The sequence below is a fragment of the Candoia aspera genome, chromosome 8, assembly GCF_035149785.1.
Source record: "Candoia aspera isolate rCanAsp1 chromosome 8, rCanAsp1.hap2, whole genome shotgun sequence".
In the NCBI taxonomy this organism is placed as follows: Eukaryota; Metazoa; Chordata; class Lepidosauria; order Squamata; family Boidae; genus Candoia; species Candoia aspera.
Window position 1 is genome coordinate 64,571,576 of NC_086160.1, and position 23,885 is coordinate 64,595,460.

The following is a 23,885-nucleotide window of genomic DNA, read 5'->3' on the forward strand; positions in this document are numbered from 1 at the left end:
AATTTCCTTCCTCTTCCTCATCACGTGATTCCGCCTTCAAACAAAGCGTCGTCTCATGATTAGCTAATAACTGAGCGCCTGCCTTTCCCCTCCTCTTACCCAGAGACTACTTCTCTGCACTTCTTCCGCCTCCTTCAAAAAAAGACATCAACTCCCGCCAATACCACGAAAGTATCACCCTCAGACTCTCTTTAGCCCCGCCCACTCGTGTCGTAATGAAAGCTGCACGGTGGTTCGTCTCAGTCTGCCCTCAAACCTTGTCGTTCCGTTACGTCACGCAGATGCAGGCTTCTGATTAGAGTGGGGCCGAGCACGTGACCTCCCTTTGGTTTAGTCGGCCTTTCCACGCCGCTTTCGCAACCGTCTTTCTCAGCCGTAGAGATAGAAGGGAGGTGGAGCTGCGCGCAATGGCGTTATAAATTATTTCCTATGGAAAAAGTTGCAGAGAGAGGAGAATGATACTTCTGTCCACCCCGCAGAGATAGAAACGTTATTTCTCTGTAAATTCAGTCTTTATTTACGAAGCCATCATTTCTGCCAGTAAAATCCATTCAAAAAATCCACTGGAAACAAATCTCACCCTACTCCATTGATGCATTTATTTCAACTTTTTAAAAATGCCCTGCGATTTTGCTTATACAGTGATTTTTTATTTTACAGTGGTTTTCAAACTTGACAACTTTTAAGATGTGAGGACCTCAACTCCCAGAATTCCTCAGCAGTATCAAAGGGCTTATCTGTGAGAGTCTGGATTGGAGCAATTCATCTGTCAAATCAAAATGCATGAGCGTCTGCTCTTCCAGTAGGGAAGCCTGGCCATCAAAACCAGGGTAGTTGGCCCCTTAGACACCCAGCTGGAAACAGTTGGGTAGACTTTGAATTTCCATTCCTCAGATTGTTTTCTGAGTGGACCTGTTGTTGTTACTAGGCCTTTGAATTTCCTGAAGAATTTCTGTGGGAGATACTGCGCAGCGTACATCAAAGTGCATATCAAAACCAGATGAAACTGCTGAAGAGGAGGGCCCACAAAAATTAATTAGGGCAGGGTGAAATAATGTTTGCATCACTTTAGGGAATATCAGAAGGGAGAAACTTAGAGCTTTGTAGCTAATAACCATTTTGAATTTGACCGAGAAGTCTAATGATAACCAGGGCAGTGATTTCAAAATCAGGGTTATTTTGCAGTGGCAGTGTTGATCCACCGGCAGTCGAAGTGCCTTATTCTGGACCAATTGCAGCTTCCAAATTGTGGATGTTTATTAAAGCACAGCAACTCAATTTTGGAAGGATTTAATCTGAATTTGTTTGTTCCATCCAGACCCTGATGGCCTCTAGGGCACTTAAAGCCTCTATGCATTTCCCCACTTGCACCAAACGATAGCATAAATACACTCCAGTGACATCTTTGTTTGGTCCACATCTTCAGGGAGTTGTCTTCATTTCATTCCTGAGGCACGCTTAAGTTATTCCAATAATAAATTAGCTTTTTTTTCTCAAGTTATTCCATCCAAAGACAGCCTGAAGGAGTATCAAGTGTGTTGGGTTTTGCACCTGTTATCTGGAGGGAAGTTAGGAGTCTGGCAGGGACAAGGAACAGAGGCAATAGAGGCAGGATAGGGATGAACAATGGAAATAGCAGGTTTATTCCCTGGGTAGGTTTTTGCCAACTTCAGGATGGGTAGAGAACATTTGAGTAGCAGGAAAAGGTCCCATAAGAAGTATCATAAAAGGGGGAAAAGAGCCATTAAGGTGGGGGGAAGAAAGGTTTATCTGTGTGACTCTATATCATCATTATGACTAGCTGTCATTACTAAACTTTTCCTTGATTCATTTGATTAATCCCATTTTACAGCCAGCTGCCATCTCTCCCTTTTGTGCAAATAAGTTGTTGTTGATAACAATGCCCTGGGTGAAAAAGCAGCTCCCTTTATTTGTCCTAAATATACTACCCTTCAGCTTTACTCAACAGCTGCTACTCCTTCTAACTGAAAAATTATTGTGCAGCTATTCTGTATGTTTTTTAATGGAAGGAATGAAAAAATTGAATAATATCACCACTTATCCTATCATAAAATTCTTTGCATGAATCAGAACTGCTGAAAAGAAAAAGGCTTATCTGGAAGTATCCGTAAGTGCCAACCTGCTGATTGTCATCAACTTTGAAGAGTGGATCTCCTTACTCCTCTGCTTTATTCTGTAAGTAGATTTGCATAGGGTGGAGTTTAGTTTAGCAGATGAATAGCCTGTGCTTTATTGCATAGTCCTCCCCAGGGCCGGTCAAATCGCAGGGGATTCTTTGTAGAAGGAAGCAAGGATGCCTCTAATATTTGATCTCCTCTGGTTTTTGGTCATTACAATCTATTCCTATATTGAAGCTTTGGTGAAATGTTTTATTCCTGTGAAGAGGAAATCTGTCACTGGTGAAATTGTCCTTATCACTGGAGCTGCACACGGTATCGGAAGACTCACAGCCTTTGAATTTGCCAAACATGGGAGCCGATTGGTTCTCTGGGACATAAACAAGGTACAACATAGCAATTGTTCTCCTTTAGAATTAGGGAATTAACAGAGGCGGGGGGGGGGGGCGGAGTGGGAGAGAGAAACAAAGAACAAGCAAAACGCTCACAAACATTCCTGGAAATAAGATCTAAAGATTTCTGTGGAACCGATTTCAATGGAAACCTGCTTTCTGTTATGTTTGGAAAGGTTGTAAGCTGCTTGTGGAAGCAAGTGTGTGTAATTAACAGAAATAAAGTTTCCTCTCAAAGAGCTTAAAGCACGTTTACCTAGCGTCCACCGCAGTTTATTCTGTAGAAAGGGTAAATCAGGTGGCCCTCTTCATACTGTACATTATTTCAGAGCATTGGGGAAAATATATTTGGACTGGGGTCAGGCTGCTCCTTCTTTTCTAAAAAGCCTTGCTGGGAGGGAGGGATTGTAAAAGCAAAGGGAAGGCTGTAGGAAAGGGCCCCAAAGCCTTGGACTGGTGCATGCAATGAAGACTTTGAACCTGCTCATCCAGTGCTGAGCCAACCTTCATTCTTATTCAGCAAAGAATTTCCATGGATTTCTTATATACCTGACCTTAATTCTTTACGGTGAGCCGTGTTTCACAATGTTGCATCTTTGGGTACGCTGTCCTTTTTAAAGCAAATCAAGAATTTACATTTAAACTTAGAGGTGTGCCAAGGCTCCTCCTCACAGACATTTCACAAGCCTGTGATAACGCTTTCATTCAGACAGGCTTTTGAAGCTCAGTGGTGACTGGGCTGCTGCTGTTTGTTCTTGCATACGCTTGTATAGGTTTGTACACTGGAGGAGGGGGGTCTTATGGTATTTTGTTGTATGGATTGTTTTTATGTTTGACTGATATGGGCAGTATAAAAATGCTGTAAATATGTACATGGGAGACAAAAGTTTGGAGAATGGGGGGGTGTAGCCCATGCCACAGTTTAAAGGTGGAGGTTCCCTGAGGCCAGCTTTGTCTTCTGCTGACTCCATGGACAGTCCTTACTGGTTTTTTGACAATAATATCTGGAATTATTTTTCCAACCTTCCAATGTAGTCCACAACCTGCTACTTCTGGGAGATCTCCCTTCCGCATATATCCCATTGCAACCCTGCTTAGCTTTTTCAAGACGATTGGCTACTGACAGGTGCTACTGGTGGTTGACCAATTGCAGGTGCTAGTTTTATTATTTTAATGTTTTGAATGCCATCTTTTTCTGCAGCAAAATGCTGTTTCCTTCCAAATAAAGGAACAAAGGAAGTTTTTCTTACAACTGCAGAATGTTTGTGTTTGTGTATATATGTGTGTGTGGACAAGAACACACGTGTTTGTATAAACAGTTTAGGGTAAATTTTGCTGTTAGTTGCTTGTTTTGTTGTAGCTCTGGCAAAGTTGTATAAAACATGAAACACAAGGAAGAAAATGTGATTTACATACGGGGGTATTCTGGGGAGTAAAAGGAGTCAAGACTGTGTCCACAGCCGTGCAATGAAAGCTCTGGCCCTTTATGGATGGGGCTTCAGGTATGTGGTCATGGATGCCATCTTAACATTTTTGACCCTCCCTCCTATGAAGAGTCCTGTTTACATAACAGAAATAAGACAACCTAATTTCTGCAAGGTGCCTCCGTTCATTAACTCCAGGGTCAAACTTTACCTTGTAGAATTACTGATTAGTGGATGGGATGAAGCTAGGGAAAGGGAATTATCTAGACGGCATAGCATTCAATGGGCGAAAGGTGTTACTGACATGGAATGTGCCCTATGCATGCTTAAGAAAGAGCACTTAGAATGCTTTGGGTTGCCCAGGAAGATTCCCAGCAGGTTTGAGAGAGTCTAGGATTACAGCCTCAAACTTAACTGAGAAACAAAGATGTAATTTTATTGATGATATCTTTAGTAGGGATGACCCAATACATTGCAATGGAGGTTACTCAGACCAAGCACATCTGCCGTGGAGATGAGTCCCAGTGCTCCATACATTTGAATGGGATTTTATAGGTGATCATACGAAGTCTACATGACCCGAATTCGTCCTTCTACTTTAAAATCACTATTTACGTGGCATAATGAATTCCCCGGTGAAAACTAAACAAGCGTAGTGGCCACCAAGTGCTGACTATTCACTGGAAACAGTTGGAAAAGTGGGGATGAAGTAGCCAAGACAAAGAGCCTCTACCATTGCCCTGTTAACAGACCGGTCCATGCGGAAGGGAGTGTCCTTTCAGAGAGGCCCATCCATTACTGTTCAGAATGTCTATCTTGGTTTGGTCATACACTAACTTTCAATCCTGGAGCTACAGTCTTGCTCACAGTAACCTCCTCCTCTTCTTTGATGCATTAACCTTTCCTGCTCATTGTAGCCTGGTGTAGAGGAAACAGCTGAAGAATGCAGACGGCTGGGAGCCAAAGCATATCCTTCTGTGGTAGACTGCAGTTCGAAGGAGGAAATCTACTGTGCGGCCGAGAAAGTGAGAATTCTGTAAATGTCTGTTCTTTCCCCTCCTTTCATGAAGCTTTGGAAAAGAAGCTGTTCAAAAAAAGAATATCACATTGTAATGAGCTTAGAAATTGGTATATTTCCTACGTAGCACAATATAGTTACTGTATAACAATGATCAAAGATTTTCCAGTTCTTTCATTTCTTAGTCTTCATTGATAGAAATTAATATAAAAAACCTATAGATGAATACAAAATTCCTTATGTCTTGCCTGAGCGGAGAGTCCCAAAACTGGCTAGATTTCTATCCAGAGTGTGGGGTGTGGGGATGCCGTCATGCCTGCAAACACTTCCCATGGTCCTCACCAAGCTTTCTGCAACACCTGCCTTAGAAATACTCTTGATTTAAAAAAATGTTTTAAAAAAGGAAGTTGTCACACTGCAAAGTAAAATGCCAGCCTCAAGCATAATCTTTACTTTGAGGAAGGCTTCTCAGTCCTGGTTGCCCCCATAAAGCTTCTTAAAAAATGAAGCTGATGTAGAGTTGCTACCAAGTGCTGCCTTTCAGAGACTACCCCCTTGTCCAGAAGAAGAACGAAGTTAAGCAGAGGTCGGGAGCTTGTTGGAGGAGAGAAGCTAGAGAGAAGCATTCTGGTAAAGTGATGGTTGGTGATTGGTGAGGTTCTCATGGTAGTAATTTTGTGAATGGAAAGGCCCTTAATCAACCATTTTCTGAGAGTCTTCACAACAAGTTCTCAAAATTTCAAGCATACCTACCAGTCTCCAAAAGTTGGAAACATCAGGAATATTGAAAAATGGACTTTTACAGGTAGTCCTTGACCTACAACCATTTGGTCAATGACTGTTCCAAGTTACGAGGCGCTGAACAAATGGCGGTTATGACCAGTGCTTGGAATTCTGGCTCTCCCAGAAGCCCCGTGGTCACGTGATCACCATCTGGGTGCTTGACAACCTGTTCGCACTTATGACTGGTTGCCAAGCGCCCCACGATCACAGGATCACCATTTGCAACCTTCCCTGCTGGTTTCACTAGAAAGTCAATGCGGGAGCCAGCAGGGAAGGTTGAAAGTCACTGAGGTAAGTCTCCCCCACCCGCACACCCTCCCCAGCCCTTCTGCACTTCTGCAGTGCCAGGCACTCGTGCACCCTCATACACGCTCCCCGACCAGTGCTTCTCACACATCCTCCCTGACCCACACCTCTTGCACACTCTTTCATCCTCCCTGACCCATGCGACACCTCTCGCAAACCCTCACACACCCTCCCCAACCCTCCCTCACATCCTCGAGCACCCTCCCTGTGCTGTGTGGCACTTCTCACATGCCTTCCCTGACCTCCCCTGCAGCCCCACGGACCCACACGCACCTCCTCACTCCCTCCCCCACCTGGTAGCAGACTCTTACCTGCCTGCTGGCCTGGAACTTGCAACCTCCTGCCGGGTACCTACTGACTTTAGTTGTGGAAAGCTGTCAGGAAGTTGCCTTGCCTAATGACCATGGGATTCAGTTGATGACAGCAACCAGGACTGTAGGGATTGCCATCGCGAAGCGATGTGGTCACACTTTATGACCGTATTGCTTAGCGATGGAAAGTCCAGTTCCAGTTGTTGTCATAAGTCAAGGACTCCCAATATATTGTTATCAGTCTTGGGATGAGTCCACATCATGTAGGGATTTCTGCAGATGAATTTTCTCCTGGTTCTCTCACCTATTGCTACTTGAAGAAAGAAATGGAACATAGAAATGCTGCTATGTTTGCTTTTCAGGGTCACATTTTGGTCAGTGAGATCCTGTGAATTCTTGCTTGCTTATTTCATGTACACCTCGCCTCTCTACCCTGGCAAGCAGTCAAAGCAGCCAACAAAATTTTAAAACAAAAACAGAATACTTCCAGTTTTACAGAAATAGCTTCTTCAGAGAGTCACTGTACGTATCGGCCGACCGTGTCACCTACCCTCTACATCAGCCTTCCTTGGCTATCCAGATACGTTGAGACTGCAGCTCCCCAAATTTTAGAGCCAACATACTGAATTACAGTCCCAGCACATCTGGAGAATGCTGGGACTGATCTAGAATTTGTAAAGGTGTGGGGTTTTTTCTTTTCAAACATTCAATCTTTACTGTGCCTTTCAGCCTGTGCAAGATGTGTATGGCAGCACAAAAGAAAAAAGAAGACCAACTTTAAACAGTGCAAAGTACAATAATTTCTGTTTCTTACTTTTAAAGGTGAGAAAAGATGTTGGAGATGTTACTATCTTAGTGAATAATGCCGGTGTGGCATCAACAGGAGATCTCCTTTCCATCCAGGACAAGCAAATAGAAAAAATATTTGATGTCAACATTCTAGCTCATCACTGGGTAGGTATCACTGAGAGTTTAAACTTTATACAGTAGATAATAGTAATAGAGTGCTCAAGTTTAACTGAGCCTATATTAGCTTAGCGTGCCATCTTAACTAAAAATGTGTCATTAGGGAAAGTTAGAATGGGGCTCATCTGCCTATAAAACCAGTTTCTAATAGAATATTTGCAGCTCAGAACCAACTCAAGAAGATTCCATAATGCAAGCACAAAGGTGGGCTACATTGAGAGTAGTCCTCACTGACATCCAACACATCCAACCCCACAAGAGCTCCAAAAACTATTTTCCATCTTCTGGATTGCATTCAGCCTAGGTTCAGACAATTGATAATTCCGTTTTTGACCCTTGACCATTTTGGCTAATCAAGATTGGGCTGCCTATATCAGGCAATGTACAACTGGGTCCTGAACATTCATGCATAGCTGTTTTGAAAAGCAATAAGTACATTAGGAAGTATTTGGTTAATTATGGCTTTAGATTTTTATCTGAAGTCAGAAACTATGCTTAACAGCTTTGGAACAAGACGGTGTGAGGGTTCTTTGCTTTCCAAGGACTGGACACACCGCGGTGTAGCAGATCTGTACAGAGTGCTTTATTGCAGCACAGCCTTCCCCAACAACAAGCTATTGTTCTTCACCCTTCCAGACTTTTCAAGGTGATGTTGCCATGTGAATATGTCTTTAATACTCAGTCCTTTAATAAGTAGTCCAAAGAAAAGTCTCAAAGTCTGTAAAGTGGCATACAACCTTTGCCTTCTTCCAAAAGCTCTTATACTAGTTGGGATAAGGTGCTGCCTCAGTATGGTGGTCCTGGGAGTTGACTGATAGTCCTCTTGCCTGCCTGTAACAGTTGCCAGACTCCAGACCTCGCCTCAGCTTCTCCTTTTCTCCTACACACCTACCAATACTCTGTCGTAGCGCTTGCTTTTGTAAGCTAAGGGCCTGGGTGGGGTGAGGCTGCCTCAGGACATCAGCAGGTCCTTGAAAACACCAGGGAGTGGCTCAGTTGTTACAGGCAGCTGGAATACCAGAGTGGATGCTTGTGGGTAAAGTTGTGAGTGCATGTATGGCTGCATGAGGGACGTGGGGTTGGGAAGCATTTCTGCCTGGCTGCAGCTGCTTTTCCCAAGCGTAGACGGCAATCCCATCTTCATTCCCTCCCAGAAGGATATCAAGCCAATTGGAAGCTATCCTTTTATCTCCTGTTTTTCCCCCCCAGAGGTATTAACCTCTGTCTTCCTGGTTTGGCCATAATGGAAAAGGGAAGTTTACTAAAGATTTCTTGATTAGTTTGCTAAATCACACAAGGTGGCTGCATATCGGAAGCACAAGGCTTGTTCATACTGTGAATATTACGTTAAGATAAAATAGTTCAAACACTAGCAGTATTTCTTTCCTTTAAAACTGTACATGCCACTCACTCCCATTAGTGGCTCTACACCAGGGCTTCTCAACCAAGGTTCCATGAGAGGTCACTAGGGGTTCCCTGGGAGATCACGATGTATTTAAAAAAATATTTCAAATTCAGCCAATTTCACATTAAAGAGGTAAGTTTCATTCTTTATTTTCAGTTTAAGAACACTGTTAATGCATATATTCAGACCTACACATGAAACAAATATAATAATTTTCTTAACCTCTGGCCTATATTTGAGCCTGAATGTGCAGAGGTTCCCCAAGGCCTGAAAAAGTATTTCAAGGGTTCCTCCAGGGTCAGAATTGAGAAAGGCTGCTCTATACAGTTTGCAAATGTAATAAAAAAATATTAAAACTCTGCCCAAAACTGTAAGAAAATTTAGAGATTACTATGGTAACTCTCTGTGCCAAAACCTGGACAGGATAAGACCTAATACAGGTAGTCCTCAACTTATGAGCACAATTGGGACTGGAACTTGTTGCTAAGTGGGGTGGTTGTTAAGTGAGTCACGCCTGATTTTATGATCTTTTTGCTGCGGTAATTAAGCGAATCACAGTGGCCATTAAGAGAATTACACGGTTGTTAAGTGAATCTGGTTTCCCCCATTGACTTGCTTGTCAGAAGCAGACTGGGAAGGTTGCAAATGGTGATCACATGACCCCAGAATGCTGCAGCCATCATAAGTGTGAGCTACTTGCCAAGTGCCTGAATTTTGATCATGTGACCACAGGGACATTGTGACAGTTGTGTGATGACAGGTCATAAGTCACTTTTTTCAGCGCCATTGTAACTTTGAATGGTCGCTAAATGAATAATTATCACAGGCAGCTGGAACGCCAGTTTGGATGCTTGTGAGTAACATTGTGGGTTAATGAATGAATGTATGAGGGAAATGGGTTGAGAGGTGTTTCTGCCTGGCTGAAGCCACCTTTCCCAACTTCATTCCCTCGCACCAGACTTTTTTCGAGGCTGTTCCGTGAAGATCCCATAAAGTGTACTGCTCTGGCCTAGAGAGTACTGTGGTAACTCTACTAGGGCTGTCTCTGTGCCAAAACCGAGTCTAAAGCTGGAATGGAAAAGACCTAATATAACTAAAACCCAGAGCCAAATAATTCCAGATAAATGGTTCTCAAAGAAATACAGTAGTATATGACTGTGGCTAAATATTTCTTATTATATGAAAAAAAATAATACATTTTAAGAAAGTTAATTCCTATGTATTTATCAGTACTCCTGCCCCACATACACCACGGTATGTATAAAATTGCTAAGTTCACCACTGCTTCCAATAATTGGTGAGGGAGGAATCATCTAATTACAAATAGCTTGCTCTTGAATTAATCAATTTAAGAATGTGTGTGCTTTTGATTGAAAAATACCAGAAATGTAAGCCTCTGGCAATGTGTGGGGTTTTTTTGGTCACATTTGAAATCTTAATTGCAGACAACAAAAGCGTTCCTGCCAGCTATGATGAAAAATAACCATGGTCATATTGTCACTGTTGCATCAGCTGGTGGGTTTGTGCCCACCCCTTTTCTGGTGCCTTATTGGTACGTATAAGAGGGTTTTTTTTTCTGTTAAAATCAAAAAGTGGTTTGTTTTGGAGGAAAAACGCCCCTAAGGGAAAGAAAGGGAATCATTTTAAGAACTGTGTCGATATTTATATGGCTCTTTTGCACCATTTTTGCTTCGTGCTAGTTCAGAGAATAGAATCAGTGGGAGACAAATTGCATTGGCCTTCCTCTCATGTGCACAAAGGGCAGACAAATAAAACAGGATTCCACAGTGAGAGTATTTATATGGGCATATTCCTAGAGCCACAGGCAGCTGTGACAACTAGCACCTGCAGAGAAACTGAGATCTGTGCAAGATCCACACTGGACTCTTGAGTGTAAGCCATTAAGGTGGCAATGATTTTCCAAACAAGAACAGTGATTCCCATTCTGGCAAACACAATGCTTTTCTTGTACAAGGCAAGATTTCCAGTGTTTGGGAATCCTCCTATGCAGTACCCTGCCCTCCTTGCAAGTTCATCTGAGTTTAGGGAATTGTCTGGAATCGGTTAGGATTTGGTGAAGAATTTCCGCTGTATACAGTATATCTTGGTTTTTCCAGTAGTGAGAACAACTAGGGTTTTCCCACATTTTCTTTCCTTTTGAAAGTAATCTCAAGAGACTCATTGTAATATTTAGTTTATGTACAAAGGCACAGAGTGACTACTCCAACAGAGAGCCAAAATCTATGGTTCTCAATTCAAATTTCCAAGGAGGCAGCCAACTTTCTGAGAAACATCCAGAGACCCCAACTTTATGTCTTTAGCTGATTCACACTACATCAAACCACATTTTTTGCTTTTGCTCCCTTCTTACAGTTTGCTCCCACATCCAGGCTCAAGGGAGCAAATAAAAATGATGAGTAACTTCTGCCTCTAATCTAATGGACCATTCAAGTTTCCATGACAACATTTCACTAGCCTTCTGCTACATGTTAAGAGTTATTCATATTTAAAAGCTAAAGACTGGTGGTTCATGAGAGGAGAAAGCCATCAGATCAGAGTTGTATAAAACTCTGGTCAATATTATGTTGCTTCACTCTGCAAGGTTGTTTATTTTTATTAGTTCTGGAAAGGCTTATTGCATGTATCTGTGCAAGTCAGTGATTGTGGTTATACATTCAGACCCTGCATATCAGACATTTATCAAGCCAGACTTCCTCTTCAGGTGCATTAAAGCCCTGCATGGCATGGATCTAGGTTGTTTGAGGGACGGCCTCATCCCAACTACATCCACCCTTCCATCCGGTCCAGCAGGGGGGTATGTTGCAGGTCCCATCAGCCAAGGAGCTTTGTTTGATGGGGCCCAGGAGGAGAGCCTTTTCTACTGTGGCAACTGCACTTTGGAACATCACTCCCTCCGAGGGGAGGTTGGCCCCAACCCTGTTGGCCTTCTGGAAGACCCTTACAATTTGGTTTTGCTATCAGGCATGGAGATCCAATGGAAACGTGGAGCCCTGGTATAACTTTGACTGCATTCTTCCCTGTCTTTTTGTTGTTATAGTTTTTAATTGTTTTTAACTCTTTTAATGGATACATTATATTGATTGTTCTTGTTTTAATTCTATAAGCCGCCCAGAATCATATCGAAGTGAGATGGGTGGCTATATAAAAGCAAGAAATAAATAAATATTACAAATATGCCTTCAGCCACACTGGTCTGGGATTGTGCAAGTTGAGTACCACACTGGGAAAAATGTGTTAAAATTAACAATAAAGAAATAAGATTCTTTTCTCCCCTAATCGTATAAATCTATTTTCTCTCCCCTCCTGTTTAGCTCAAGCAAGTTTGCTGCTGTAGGGTTTCATAAAGGCTTCACTAAAGAATTGTCTGCTTTGGGAAAAGATGGGATCAAGACCACCTGCCTTTGTCCAGTTTTTTTAAATACTGGGCTTTTAAAAAACCCACAGTCAAGGTAAGAGTCAGGATGGGCCTAGTTAGTCTAGATGCACATTGTTAACCTTTTGAAGTCAACAGAATCTGGAGAGCATGTTGTGGAGCCGCTCCCAAAACGGCTGCCATGGGAAGGGTTTGCCCGGTCAAACACCCTGGTGACCAGAGGAAAGCTGATGAGCTTCTCCCCCACCATCCCCTGAAGGTCTTTCACTCCATCTTCCACCTTTATTTTTCTGGGCAATGTAGGCAGACTTCTGAACCATACCCTGGAGTATAGCTGCACCCTCCCCATGCCCTTTTTTTTTCTGAAAAATGCCTGCAAGGCCAAAAGCATTCCCGTGAATAAAAATAAGGTATACTGTCAGCTGCAAAAGGGGGGCTCGTGGTCATGCACCTCTGGAGCCATGGGTTTCTCACCACCATGCTTGGGCAGATGGAATCAGTATCACAGATTGCTATAGTCCACAAGACCTGCCAGTCCCTTCTTTTCAAATATAATGAATTGATATTTCACTATTAATAACATCAACAATCTTGTTTCTTATAATTCCAGGTTATTGCCTATTCTGAAACCCGAAGAAGTTGCAAGTAAGCTCATGGATGGGATACTCTGCAATCAAAAGATGATTTTTATGCCATCTCACGTTAAATTGTATCCTTTGCTGGAAGTGTACGTATGCAGGGTGCTTAAGGGCTGAATTTCTGCATTGGGAGTTAGATTTAAAATACATGTTATAGCATAGACAAAAAAACAAGCAGTGAAATCAAGGTCTTGTATTTAAGCAGGTTTTGAGATTTTTGTTTAATGGTCCTGTCCTTCTTTTTTTTCCCCCAGAATTCCTGAATTTCTACATTGAGAGTTAGATTTAAAATACGTGTTATAGCATAGACAAAAAACAAGCCTTGTATTTAAGCAGATTTTGAGGTTTTTATTTAATGGTCCTGGTTTTGTTTTGTTTTCCAGAATCCTCCCTGAGAATGCTTTGGTAGCTTTGAATAAAGTAATGAAGATCAAATTTGATACGGAGAAAAAAGAATGACTCAAAGTCTCAGATCTTCAGAAGCTTTCCTAATTTTAGGTTCTGTGGAATCACATTTCTAATGTCACCGTTTAATACTCCTAATATGTAACCTGCCAAAGGAATCCCAAGCATTCTTCTTCACAAATCTATATTAAGATATCTTTTAAAGTGCTAGTACAACACTGTGAAGAGTTTATTTCTTCCTGGCATATAAAAAGACATAAACGTAACTTCAAACCCACTGATTCTGATGTCATGTTCTTAGAGCAAAACCGCTCTGCAAATTCTGTGTGATCCTGCTTCTTTTTTGCTTTATTTCTTCGATCTCATGTGCGTCTAAGGGAATTAATTACATGGCACAATATCTCAGAAGAAGTGCCTTCCAGGATGGCAGGAACACCTTGAATTGTTAGGAATGGGCACTTTCTGAAGAAAGACTAAATTTGGGTGGCAGGCAGGGAAAGATATGGAGGCGAGACATCCAACTATTGGCCTGAATACTGAACAGCATTGCCATCATCAGGACAATATGCTCTTCTAATGTCCTCACAAATGTTCCTCTAGAAGACTTCAATTAATCGCAAGACAGATTGTTCCAGAAGGAAGGAATGCAACTGGCCACAGGTGGACAAGGATTTTCAGCCACATTCAACATTGTGAGGAACTGGGCAACCCTACCTAAGTGTAGCAGTCTAGCAAGGGACCATGTGTGAAGACCTTTACTATGAAACCATGTTTCCCTTATCAAACAAAGTTAAAAATAATTGAACAAGTCTCCTAGTGCAAAGCAGGAATACCTAGGCTAAATGGGTTGTAGAGGCTTTGGTAGAAACCCATCGAGGTGTTCTTCATCTAAAGATCTCTGTTGAGAACTGAGACCAACCCAAAGCAAGGACCAACAAGATAATTGCAAGGATGGTTGGAACATCATACATTTTCCAGGTGGGAAGCCATATGACATACCGTAGGTGGAAAAATGATGGTGCTGTCAGGGTAATGCATGCTATATGCCAGCAAATTTGGAAAACACAAGAACGGCCATCAGATTGGACTCCAAGCGTGAGGCAGGGTCTGTGGAGATACCAAGGGAGTGTACTTACCATGTTATCTGGGAACAGTTTGATCCTGTTGGACCTGAGGAAGTGGACAGGATCCTCAGGACAGTAAATGCCACCATTTGTCATCTAGACCCATGTCCCTCCTGGATGGTGAAGGCAGCTCGGGAGTTGACATGTGGCTGGGTCCAGGAGATGGTTAATACATCCTTGGGGCGGGGGTGTTCCCAACTGCCTTTAAGGAGGCACTGGTACAACCCCTCCTCAAGAAACCATTGCTGGACCCTACTGTACTGGATAATTTTCGTCCAGTCTCCCACCTCCCCTTTTTGGGAAAGGTGGCTGAGAAAGTGGTAGCATTACAGCTCCAGAGGGTTCTGGAGGAAACAGATTATCTAGACCCCTTTCAGTCAGGTTTCAGGCCCAGATATAGAACAGAAATGGCATTGGTCGCACTTATGGATGATCTTTGGCGGGAGTGGGATGGGGGTAGTGCATCCATCCTTGCTCTTCTTGACCTCTCAGTGGCTTTCGATACCATTGACCATGGTAGCCTTTTGGGTCAGCTCAGGGAGTTGGGCGTGGATGGCTTGGTTCTGCGCTGGATCACCTCCTTCCTCCAGGGCCGGTCCCAATTGGTGGTGATAGGAAGTGAGAGATCCGACCCTCGACCCCTCCTTTGTGGGGTGCTGCAGGGTTCGGTTCTCTCTCCTCTCCTATTCAACATCTACATGAAACCGCTGGGTGAGATCATCCGTCACCATGGGATGAGGTATCATCAGTATGCTGTGATACTCAATTGTATATTTCCATCCTGGGTGAAGTAAGTGATGCTGTGACCACCCTCTCTGAGTGTCTGGGGGCTGTGGGGGTCTGGATGGGGAACAACAGGCTTCAGCTGAACCCTGGTAAGACGGAGAGGCTGTGGGTTAAGGGCTCTGCTGTATCCAGGACTTTGTCATTTTTGGTTCTGGATGGGGTTGCACTGCCCCAGACAGACCTGTGCGTAACAGGGGTCCTTGTGAACTCATGATTCCTGCTTGAAGAGCAGGTGGCAACGATGGCCAGAATGGCCTTTGCACAGCTGCAAGTTGTGCACCAGTTACACCCCTTCCTGGATCAGGAGGCCCTTCAGACAGTCACTCATGCCCTTGTTATCTCCCATATAGACTATTGCAATGTGCTCTACATGGGGCTACCCTTGAAGGGTATCCGGAAGCTTCAGCTGGTCCAGAATGCAGCCGCGCAGGCTATCTTTGGTGCCCCTAGAAGGGCACATATAACACCTTTGCTTCGTGAGCTGCACTGGATGCCAGTTTGCTTCCGAGTCCAATTCAAGGTGTTGGTTATCACCTTTAAAGCCCTACATGACATGGGACCAGGTTACCTGTGGGACCGCCTCTTCCCCGCTTCATCAGCCTGTCCCACCCAGTCATGCAGAGAGAGCATGCTGCGGACCCCGTCTGCAAGAGAATTCCATCTGGCAGGGTCCAGGAGGCGGGCCTTCTCTGCAGTGGCACCCACCCTTTGGAACATCTTGCCCCTGGAGGTGAGATTAGCCCCATTGCTCCTAGCCTTCCAGAGGGAATTGAAGACCTGGCTCTGCCATCAGGCTTGGGGCAGGGAGGAGAATAATCATATTTGGGGTTGGCTAGTGCCTTGAAGTGCCCCTCCTACACAAGGATTGAATGAGACCATAGCCATCAGGATTTTATTATATTTGGTAGTTTTAAAAATTGTTTTAGTCTATATTTTATATTGGAATTTTATTGTATAGTTATTGTTTTATGCTGTAAACCTCCCAGAGTCCCTGCATTCGGCGGAGATGGGCAGTGACAAATTTGATAAATATGTGTGTGTGTGTGTGTGTGTGTGTCTGTGTGTATAAATAAATAAATAAAATCTTCCTTTTGGTTTCTCTCCAGACCACAAAGGCGTTCCTACCACCAATGATGAGGAATATATATGACCATGGTTATTCCTCATCATTGGTGGTAGGAACGCCTTTGTGGTCTGGAAAGAAACCAAAAGGAAGATTAGTTTCTCTGAAATCAAGTCCTGTTGTTTATTCATTCAGTCGCTTCCGACTCTTCATGACTTCATGGACCAGCCCACGCCAGAGCTTCCTGTCGGTCGTCAACACCCCCAGCTCCCCCAGGGACGAGTCCGTTACCTCTAGAATATCATCCATCCATCTTGCCCTTGGTCGGCCCCTCTTCCTTTTGCCTTCCACTCTCCCTAGCATCAGCATCTTCTCCAGGGTGTCTTGTCTTCTCATTATGTGGCCAAAGTATTTCAGTTTTGCCTTTAATATCATTCCCTCAAGTGAGCAGTCTGGCTTTATTTCCTGGAGGATGGACTGGTTTGATCTTCTTGCAGTCCAAGGCACTCTCAGAATTTTCCTCCAACACCACAGTCCAAAAACATCGATCTTCCTTCTCTCAGCCTTCCTTATGGTCCAGCTCTCGCAGCCATATGTTACTACGGGGAACACCGTTGCTTTAACTGTGCGGACCTTTGTTGTCAGTGTGATGTCTCTGCTCTTAACTATTTTATCAAGATTTGTCATTGCTCTTCTCCCAAGGATTAAGCGTCTTCTGATTTCCTGACTGCAGTCAGCGTCTGCAGTAATCTTCGCACCTAGAAATACAAAGTCTTTCACTGCTTCTACATTTTCTCCCTCTATTTGCCAGTTATCAATCAAGCTGGTTGCCATAATCTTGGTTTTTTTGAGGTTTAGCTGCAAGCCAGCTTTTGCACTTTCTTCTTTCACCTTCATCATAAGGCTCCTCAGTTCCTCTTCACTTTCAGCCATCAAAGTGGTATCATCTGCATATCTGAGATTGTTAATGTTTCTTCCAGCGATTTTAACTCCAGCCTTGGATTCCTCAAGCCCAGCATGTCGCATGATGTGTTCTGCGTACAAGTTGAATAGGTAGGGTGAGAGTATACAGCCCTGCCGTACTCCTTTCCCAATGTTAAACCAGTCTGTTGTTCCGTGGTCTGTTCTTACTGTTGCTACTTGGTCATTATACAGATTCTTCAGGAGGCATACAAGATGACTTGGTATCCCCATACCGCTAAGAACTTGCCACAATTTGTTATGGTCCACACAGTCAAAGGCTTTAGAATAGTCAATAAAACACAAATAGATGTTTTTCTGAAACTCCCTGGCTTTTTCCATTATCCAGTGGATATTGGCAATTTGGTCCCTAGTTCCTCTGCCTTTTCTAAACCCAGCTTGTGCATCTGGCAATTCTCGCTCCATGAATTGCTAAAGTCTACCTTGCAGGATCTTGAGCATTACCTTACTGGCATGTGAAATGAGTGCCACTGTTCGATAGTTTGAACATTCTTTAGTGTTTCCCTTTTTTGGTATGGGGATATAAGTTGATTTTTTCCAATCTGATGGCCATTCCTGTGTTTTCCAAATTTGCTGGCATATAGCGTGCATTACCTTGACAACATCATCTTGCAAGATTTTGAACAGTTCAGCTGGGATGTCATCGTCTCCTGCTGCCTTGTTATTAGCAATGCTTCTTAAGGCCCATTCAACCTCACTCTTCAGGATGTCTCGCTCTAGCTTACTGACCACACCGTCAAAGCTATCCCCGATATTGTTATCCTTCCTATACAGGTCTTCTGTATATTCTTGCCACCTTTTCTTGATCTCTTCTTCTTCTGTTAGGTCCTTGCCATCTTTGTTTTTGATCATACCCATTTTGGCCTGGAATTTACCTCCGATGTTTCTAATTTTCTGGAAGAGGTCTCTTGTCCTTCCTATTCTATTGTCTTCTTCTGCGCATTGCTTGTTTAAAAATAATTCCTTATCTTTTCTGGCTAACCTCTGGAACTTTGCATTTAATTGGGCATATCTCCCCCTATCACTCTTGCCTTTTGCTTTCCTTCTTTCTTGGGCTACTTCTAGTGTCTCAGCAGACAGCCACTTTGCCTTCTTGGTTTTCTCTTTCTTTGGGATGTATTTTGTTGCCGCCTCCTGAACAATGTTGCAAACTTCTGTCCATAGTTCTTCCGGGACCCTATCTACTAAGTCCAGTCCCTTAAATCTATTCTTCACCTCCACTGCATATTCCTTAGGGATATTAGTGAGCTCATATCTAGCTGATCTGTGGGTCTTCCCTAATCTCTTTAGTCTGATCCTAAATTGTGCAAGAATAAGTTCGTGATCTGAACTACAGTCAGCTCCAGGTCTTGTTTTTACCGACTGTATAGAAGTCCGCCACCTTTGGCTGCAAAAGATGTAGTCAATCTGATTTCGGTGTTGTCCATCTGGTGAAGTCCATGTATAAAGCCGTCTTTTATGTTGTTGGAAGAGAGTGTTTGTTATGCAGAGTGAGGTGTCTTGGCAAAATTCTATCAGCCTATGTCCTGCTTCATTTTGTTCTCCCAGGCCATGCTTACCTGTAATTCCAGGTGTCGTTTGACTGCCCACCTTAGCATTCCAGTCTCCTGTGATAAAAATAAGATTTTAGGCATGTTGTCCAGTAGGTGCTGCAGATCCTCATAGAACTGCTCTACTTCAGCTTCTTCAGCATCTGTGGTATATTTGGATCACTGATGTTAGATGGCTTGCCCTGAATTCGAATTGAGATCATTCTATCTTTTTTTGGATTGTATCCAAGCACTGCTTTAGCCACTTTACTATTAATTATGAAGGCTACTCCATTTCTTCTGTGGTCCTCTTGTCCACAGTAGAAGATCTGGTGGTCATCTGATGTGAAGTGGCCCATTCCAGTCCATTTCAGTTCACTGACGCCCAAAATGTTGATCTTTAATCTTGACATCTCACTAATAACCACATCCAATTTGCCCTGGCTCATAGATCTTACATTCCAGGTTCCAATGGTGTGTTGATCCTTAGAACATCGGATTCGTCATTCACCACCAGCATCGTCGGCCGCTAGCCGTCATTTCGGCTTTGAGCTAGCTGCGTCATCACGTCTGGGGCTAGTTGAACTCATCCTCTGTTCCTCCCCAGTAGCATTTTGTCCATCTTCCAACCTGGGGGTCTCATCTTCCGATGGTATACCGACATATCTCTGGTGGAACTGATCCATTTAGTTTTCATGGCAAGAATACTGGGGTGGGTTTCCATTACCTTCCCCAGGGATCGCATTTAGTCTGACCTCTCTGTCATTACCTTCCCGTCTTGGGTGGCCCTTCACCGTTTAGCTCATGGCATCACTGAGGTGCTCAAGCTCCAGCACCATGGCGAGGTAATGATCCTTTGCTGAAGGAAAGTCTATGTTTAATTAAACATAGCAACTATAACCTTAAGGGAGGAAAACAGACCATACAGGAAACCATCTCTTTTTAGAACCACCCTCCCAAATTTGATACCTTTCAGATGTAGTATTAGTAACTCGCTTCTGGAACCCATTACAGCTTTGTTCTGAGTCACAACACTGCAGCAGTTATTCATAGCCTGTTCTAACAGTATGATGTCAACATCATCTGTATTACTTAGGACGTATTCCATCATCTCTAGCTGCCTGCTGCTCAGCTAACTTGGGATTTGACTGCCGTAATACCCAAGTGACAGAAGCCATACCAGTCAGGATATTTGGGGGTCGAAATCCAACACATCTGCCATAGGGAAGCAAATGGGCAGCACAACAGCACATCGCAAACTCTGTCCCTTACATACACACTTCTGCGCAAATCATGATGCAAGTTCAAGTTGACACTTGCATCCTAACATCACAACCTGTTTCGTTATTTTGGCATCGCTGTGCCTCGGGATGGATGCCTTTGCATCTGGAGGACCGGGGCTCACTGCAGGACATCTTCATTCTGCATCAGCAACAATCATTGAAGCATGCTATTATGCAGGTATCTGTCTTCAAACCAACCGTTTTAATCTGCTTATACTAAACGAGCATTTTAATTGCTATTACCCAATAATGAACAGGAATACTGACATCAAATATTTTCTGAATCTCAGGATCTTGAGCTGAGAGCACATCTGTAGGCGTTATCGCACCAGCATTGTTCATCAAGACATCCACATTGCCAATCTCTTGTTTCACCTTCAAAAGGAAGCCAATTTAGTGGCCTGCTAGAACCCCTGAAATGGAGCAGAGCTCATAACACAGCTGAGACGCTGGCACAGAAAAATAATATTATCTTTAAAATAGCTTTAACGAGCACACCAGAGAAACACAGGTTATTGATCTTACACACTCAGCCCTCCCAAGCATAAAGAATCACACACTTAGACAGTTTAGGTTAAGAGAAGTAAAATAATACCTTACTGACTTTATTGTTGGTTTTGTCACATCCATCTTGGTGGAAAAGATGGAAGTTCCTTTGTTCTTTTTTCCTTTCTAAATACTTAGTTTGTCCTAAACCCTCAGCCCTATTTGCTGCCAAGGGCTGTGTGAAAGAAAGGGACAGAATCCTTCATCAAGGCCTGAGCACATGGCCCTGATGAATGGAGAGCAGAGCACGTGCTTGCTTATCCCTGGGTGGAAGAAGGAGGAAGAGAGAGAGAGAGAGGAAGTGGGAGTGTCAACAAACAGCTTCCTCAATAGCATGCAGAATTTGCATCCTAGACCAACCATCCATATGCTAATGAGGCATGCTGGATTTGCCAGGACTTCCAACACAAAAAGAGGAAGGAAGAATCCTGCTTACAGAAGGCTGTGTTACATTTGTTGTAGAAGGCTTGTTCAGGTTCAGTGCTCTCAGGGATTTCGTTTTTGTTCTATTGCAGGGTCTTCGAGCCAGAAGTCCTGCCCACCTCACACATGGGGCTGCCATCCAGAAAGTTCAACTGGCGCAGCATGCAGTTGCCAGGATAGGTATAGACATGCCAGGGTTCATCCATGTAACACCACTGCTACAGCAACTGTACCTGGAAGCTAACTGGCAGTACTGGCTGCTAGTTAGCTTCCAATATAATTCACGATGCTGATTGTCATCATGAAAGCCTTTCAAGGCTCAGGACCTGGATATCTTTGAGACCACCTTCTCCAGGTTGAATCTGCCCATCCAGTAAGAGCGGAGGAAGAAGGCTTATAAAGATTCCCTGCACCAAGGTAATGCCATCTATATGGACCTTGTAGTCAAGCTGTTTAGTGATGTTCCTCTTCTATGGAATGACTTGTCTATTGGGCTTCAGAGAGGCTGCAAAAATATGACTCTATTTTGAGGATACAGCATTGGTCGCGCCTTGCCCTATTTGACCTCTTTGTGGCTTTCAATACCATTGACCACCGTATCCTTCTGGATCGTCTCAGCGGATTGGGGGTCTAAAGCTACATGCAGGACATGCTATTGAGTTCAAGGGGTTTGTGATATAAGCAGCAATGCTGTTACCATGCAAATACTGAGGAAAAAGAAGGGAAAAAAACAGTCTGATACATGTTGGCTAATGGTAACATAAACTCTCCAGAATATTTTTCCAATAATTGAACTGGAAAAATCCTTTCTGCTAACTAGCCATACCTGTCCAATGCATACCAATAAGCCAAGAGAAAAGGAGCTACAATATGACCCCCATGTCATGTTCACCGTTCAGGTGTTATTACATCGTAACGGTTCGCTTGCCATGGTGCTGATATGTGTACTGGTTGGGAGGGTACTGCTGGGAAACTTGTACAGTAAACGGGCTGGATTGTGCCAGGGAGGAATGTGTTTGGGCTATCTCTTAAATGTCAAGGTCTTTTAGCCCGTTGATCAGCGGAGCTCGTTAGGAGCACCTGGGAATGTGGGGAGGGCTGCTTGTGAGGGAGGGGGTGGAGTGATGTTTGCAAAGACGCTATTTAGTTTGAGTTTGGGCGCGCTTTCCTCATTCTCAGCTTTTTACATGTTTGCACTCTTTTCTAAATAAACCAAGAACCTGAATCAAGATTCTGAGTCTGGGAGTTTTATTTAGGCTAAGGCAATCATCACACCCCAGCAGAAGCCAAAGTGACAATCTGACCCTGGTTATTCCTCATCATTGATGGTAGGAATGCCTTTGTGGTCTGGAGACTATGCCATTTTTGGTGCTGGATGGGGTGGCACTGCCCCAGACAGACCTGGTGTGCAATCTGGGGGTCCTCCTGGACTCATGAGTCCTGACTGAAGAGCAGGTGGCAGTCATGGCTAGGAGGGCATTTGCACAGCTTCGTGTTGCACACCAGTTGCGCCTGTTCCTGGATCAGGGGGCTCTGCTCGCTGTCACTCATGCCCTGGTCACCTCCCAACTGGGTTACTGCAATGCACTCTACATCCTAATAAACATATTTATGCAATTGACCAAAGCATTTATATACATTACATATTTAAACAAGAACCTTATTAATATCCTTTTACCCAAAATAAAGTCATTATCCCAAAAGCAAAAAGCATCCATCTAAACCTTTAAGAGACTATCCTGATAAACACAATCATACAATTATCCCACTTCAAGGCATTTACCTGTCTTAGTATTAGAGACAGGGCTTTCTCCTTACAAATCTCAAATTTAGCAGCCTGCCTTGTGAAGTCCAAATAATCTTCAGAAACCTTCCAGCCCTTGAAGCTTGATTCTTTTCTTTGCTTTCAATATTCCAGGAATGCGGCCATTTCCATCTCTCCCTTTACACCCAGAGCTTTTCCTTCTTCAAGATTAGGGTTAACATTCCAGAGGTCAATTTTCCTCCCTTCACTTTTTGGATTCAAAACATTAATCCTCATTTTCTTCTTTAAGGAAGGAGTATTATTCTCAAAGTAGTTTTCACCCTTGTCATCTTCTTCAGTTTGTTGGTAAACTTTAGATTCCACAAGTTCTGATAGATGTTCCTGGACATGGGTAACCCTAAGATAAAATTCTTTGAAGATTGCTTTGATTTCTTCAATGTCCCTCCATAGAACATTACTGTGCCCTCTAGTGCCTCAAACGTGCATTAGGCAGGAGATTGAGAAAGTCCTTCAGTTAATTGTAAGAATGTGACCCTTTGGATCCCAATAATAGTCCGACTCATGCACAAGTAACATATGCAGAATTCAGATTTATTGAGAATGTGTACAGATCAAGGAAAAAGGCTGTGATTGAAGATTCCCACCTAAACTACCTAATTAAAAGCAAGCAATCACACTCCACCCCCCTTTCTATTCTTCCCATCTAATTCCAACGGCCATGCATGCCAAGCACAGATGTCTTCTGCTGGTACAATCTTGACTCTCCTGGTTAGCCCAAACGGTATACTTTCACACGTCTTGCTGGTTCCCCCTCCCCATCGGCACTTGACACGTGTTGACTTATCATGGCAGATGAACACGGTCAAACGATTCATCGATCATTTGATTGTGGATTCTGACATTAATCTTCAGGAAGTCTTCTATAAACATGAAATAAAGTGTAAACAGAAGCCATTCTCACGGGAAAGTAAAAGCAGAATTCAGATCAGAATTCAGCTCCGCAGATTCAGTGAAGTAGGTAGATCTTTTATAATCCTCAAAACATTAAAAAAAATAGCAGCAAGCAAACAACAATCTTTAAGTCCCCACATTATGATTTAATTATTTAAAAAGTCAAATTTCCAAATTAATAAATTCTAAAAATAATTAAAATCACCAAGAGGTTCCTCATTTTTTTTCTTGTAAAAAGCCTGTCTTTAATAACA

The 23,885-nt window shown here is 43.2% G+C and overlaps 1 protein-coding gene across 1 annotated transcript; it reads left to right on the plus strand.

Moving 5' to 3' along the window:
• The first annotated feature begins 2,238 nt into the window (after nt 1-2,238).
• Nucleotides 2,239-13,396, plus strand: LOC134501903 (estradiol 17-beta-dehydrogenase 11-like). The gene is made up of 7 exons (XM_063309908.1): nt 2,239-2,524; nt 4,872-4,979; nt 7,195-7,326; nt 10,189-10,295; nt 12,076-12,213; nt 12,748-12,864; nt 13,159-13,396. Exons 1-7 carry the CDS (start codon nt 2,315-2,317, stop codon nt 13,232-13,234), a joined length of 888 nt encoding a protein of 295 aa, XP_063165978.1. The 5' UTR covers nt 2,239-2,314; the 3' UTR covers nt 13,235-13,396.
• Nucleotides 13,397-23,885: the final 10,489 nt, after the last annotated feature.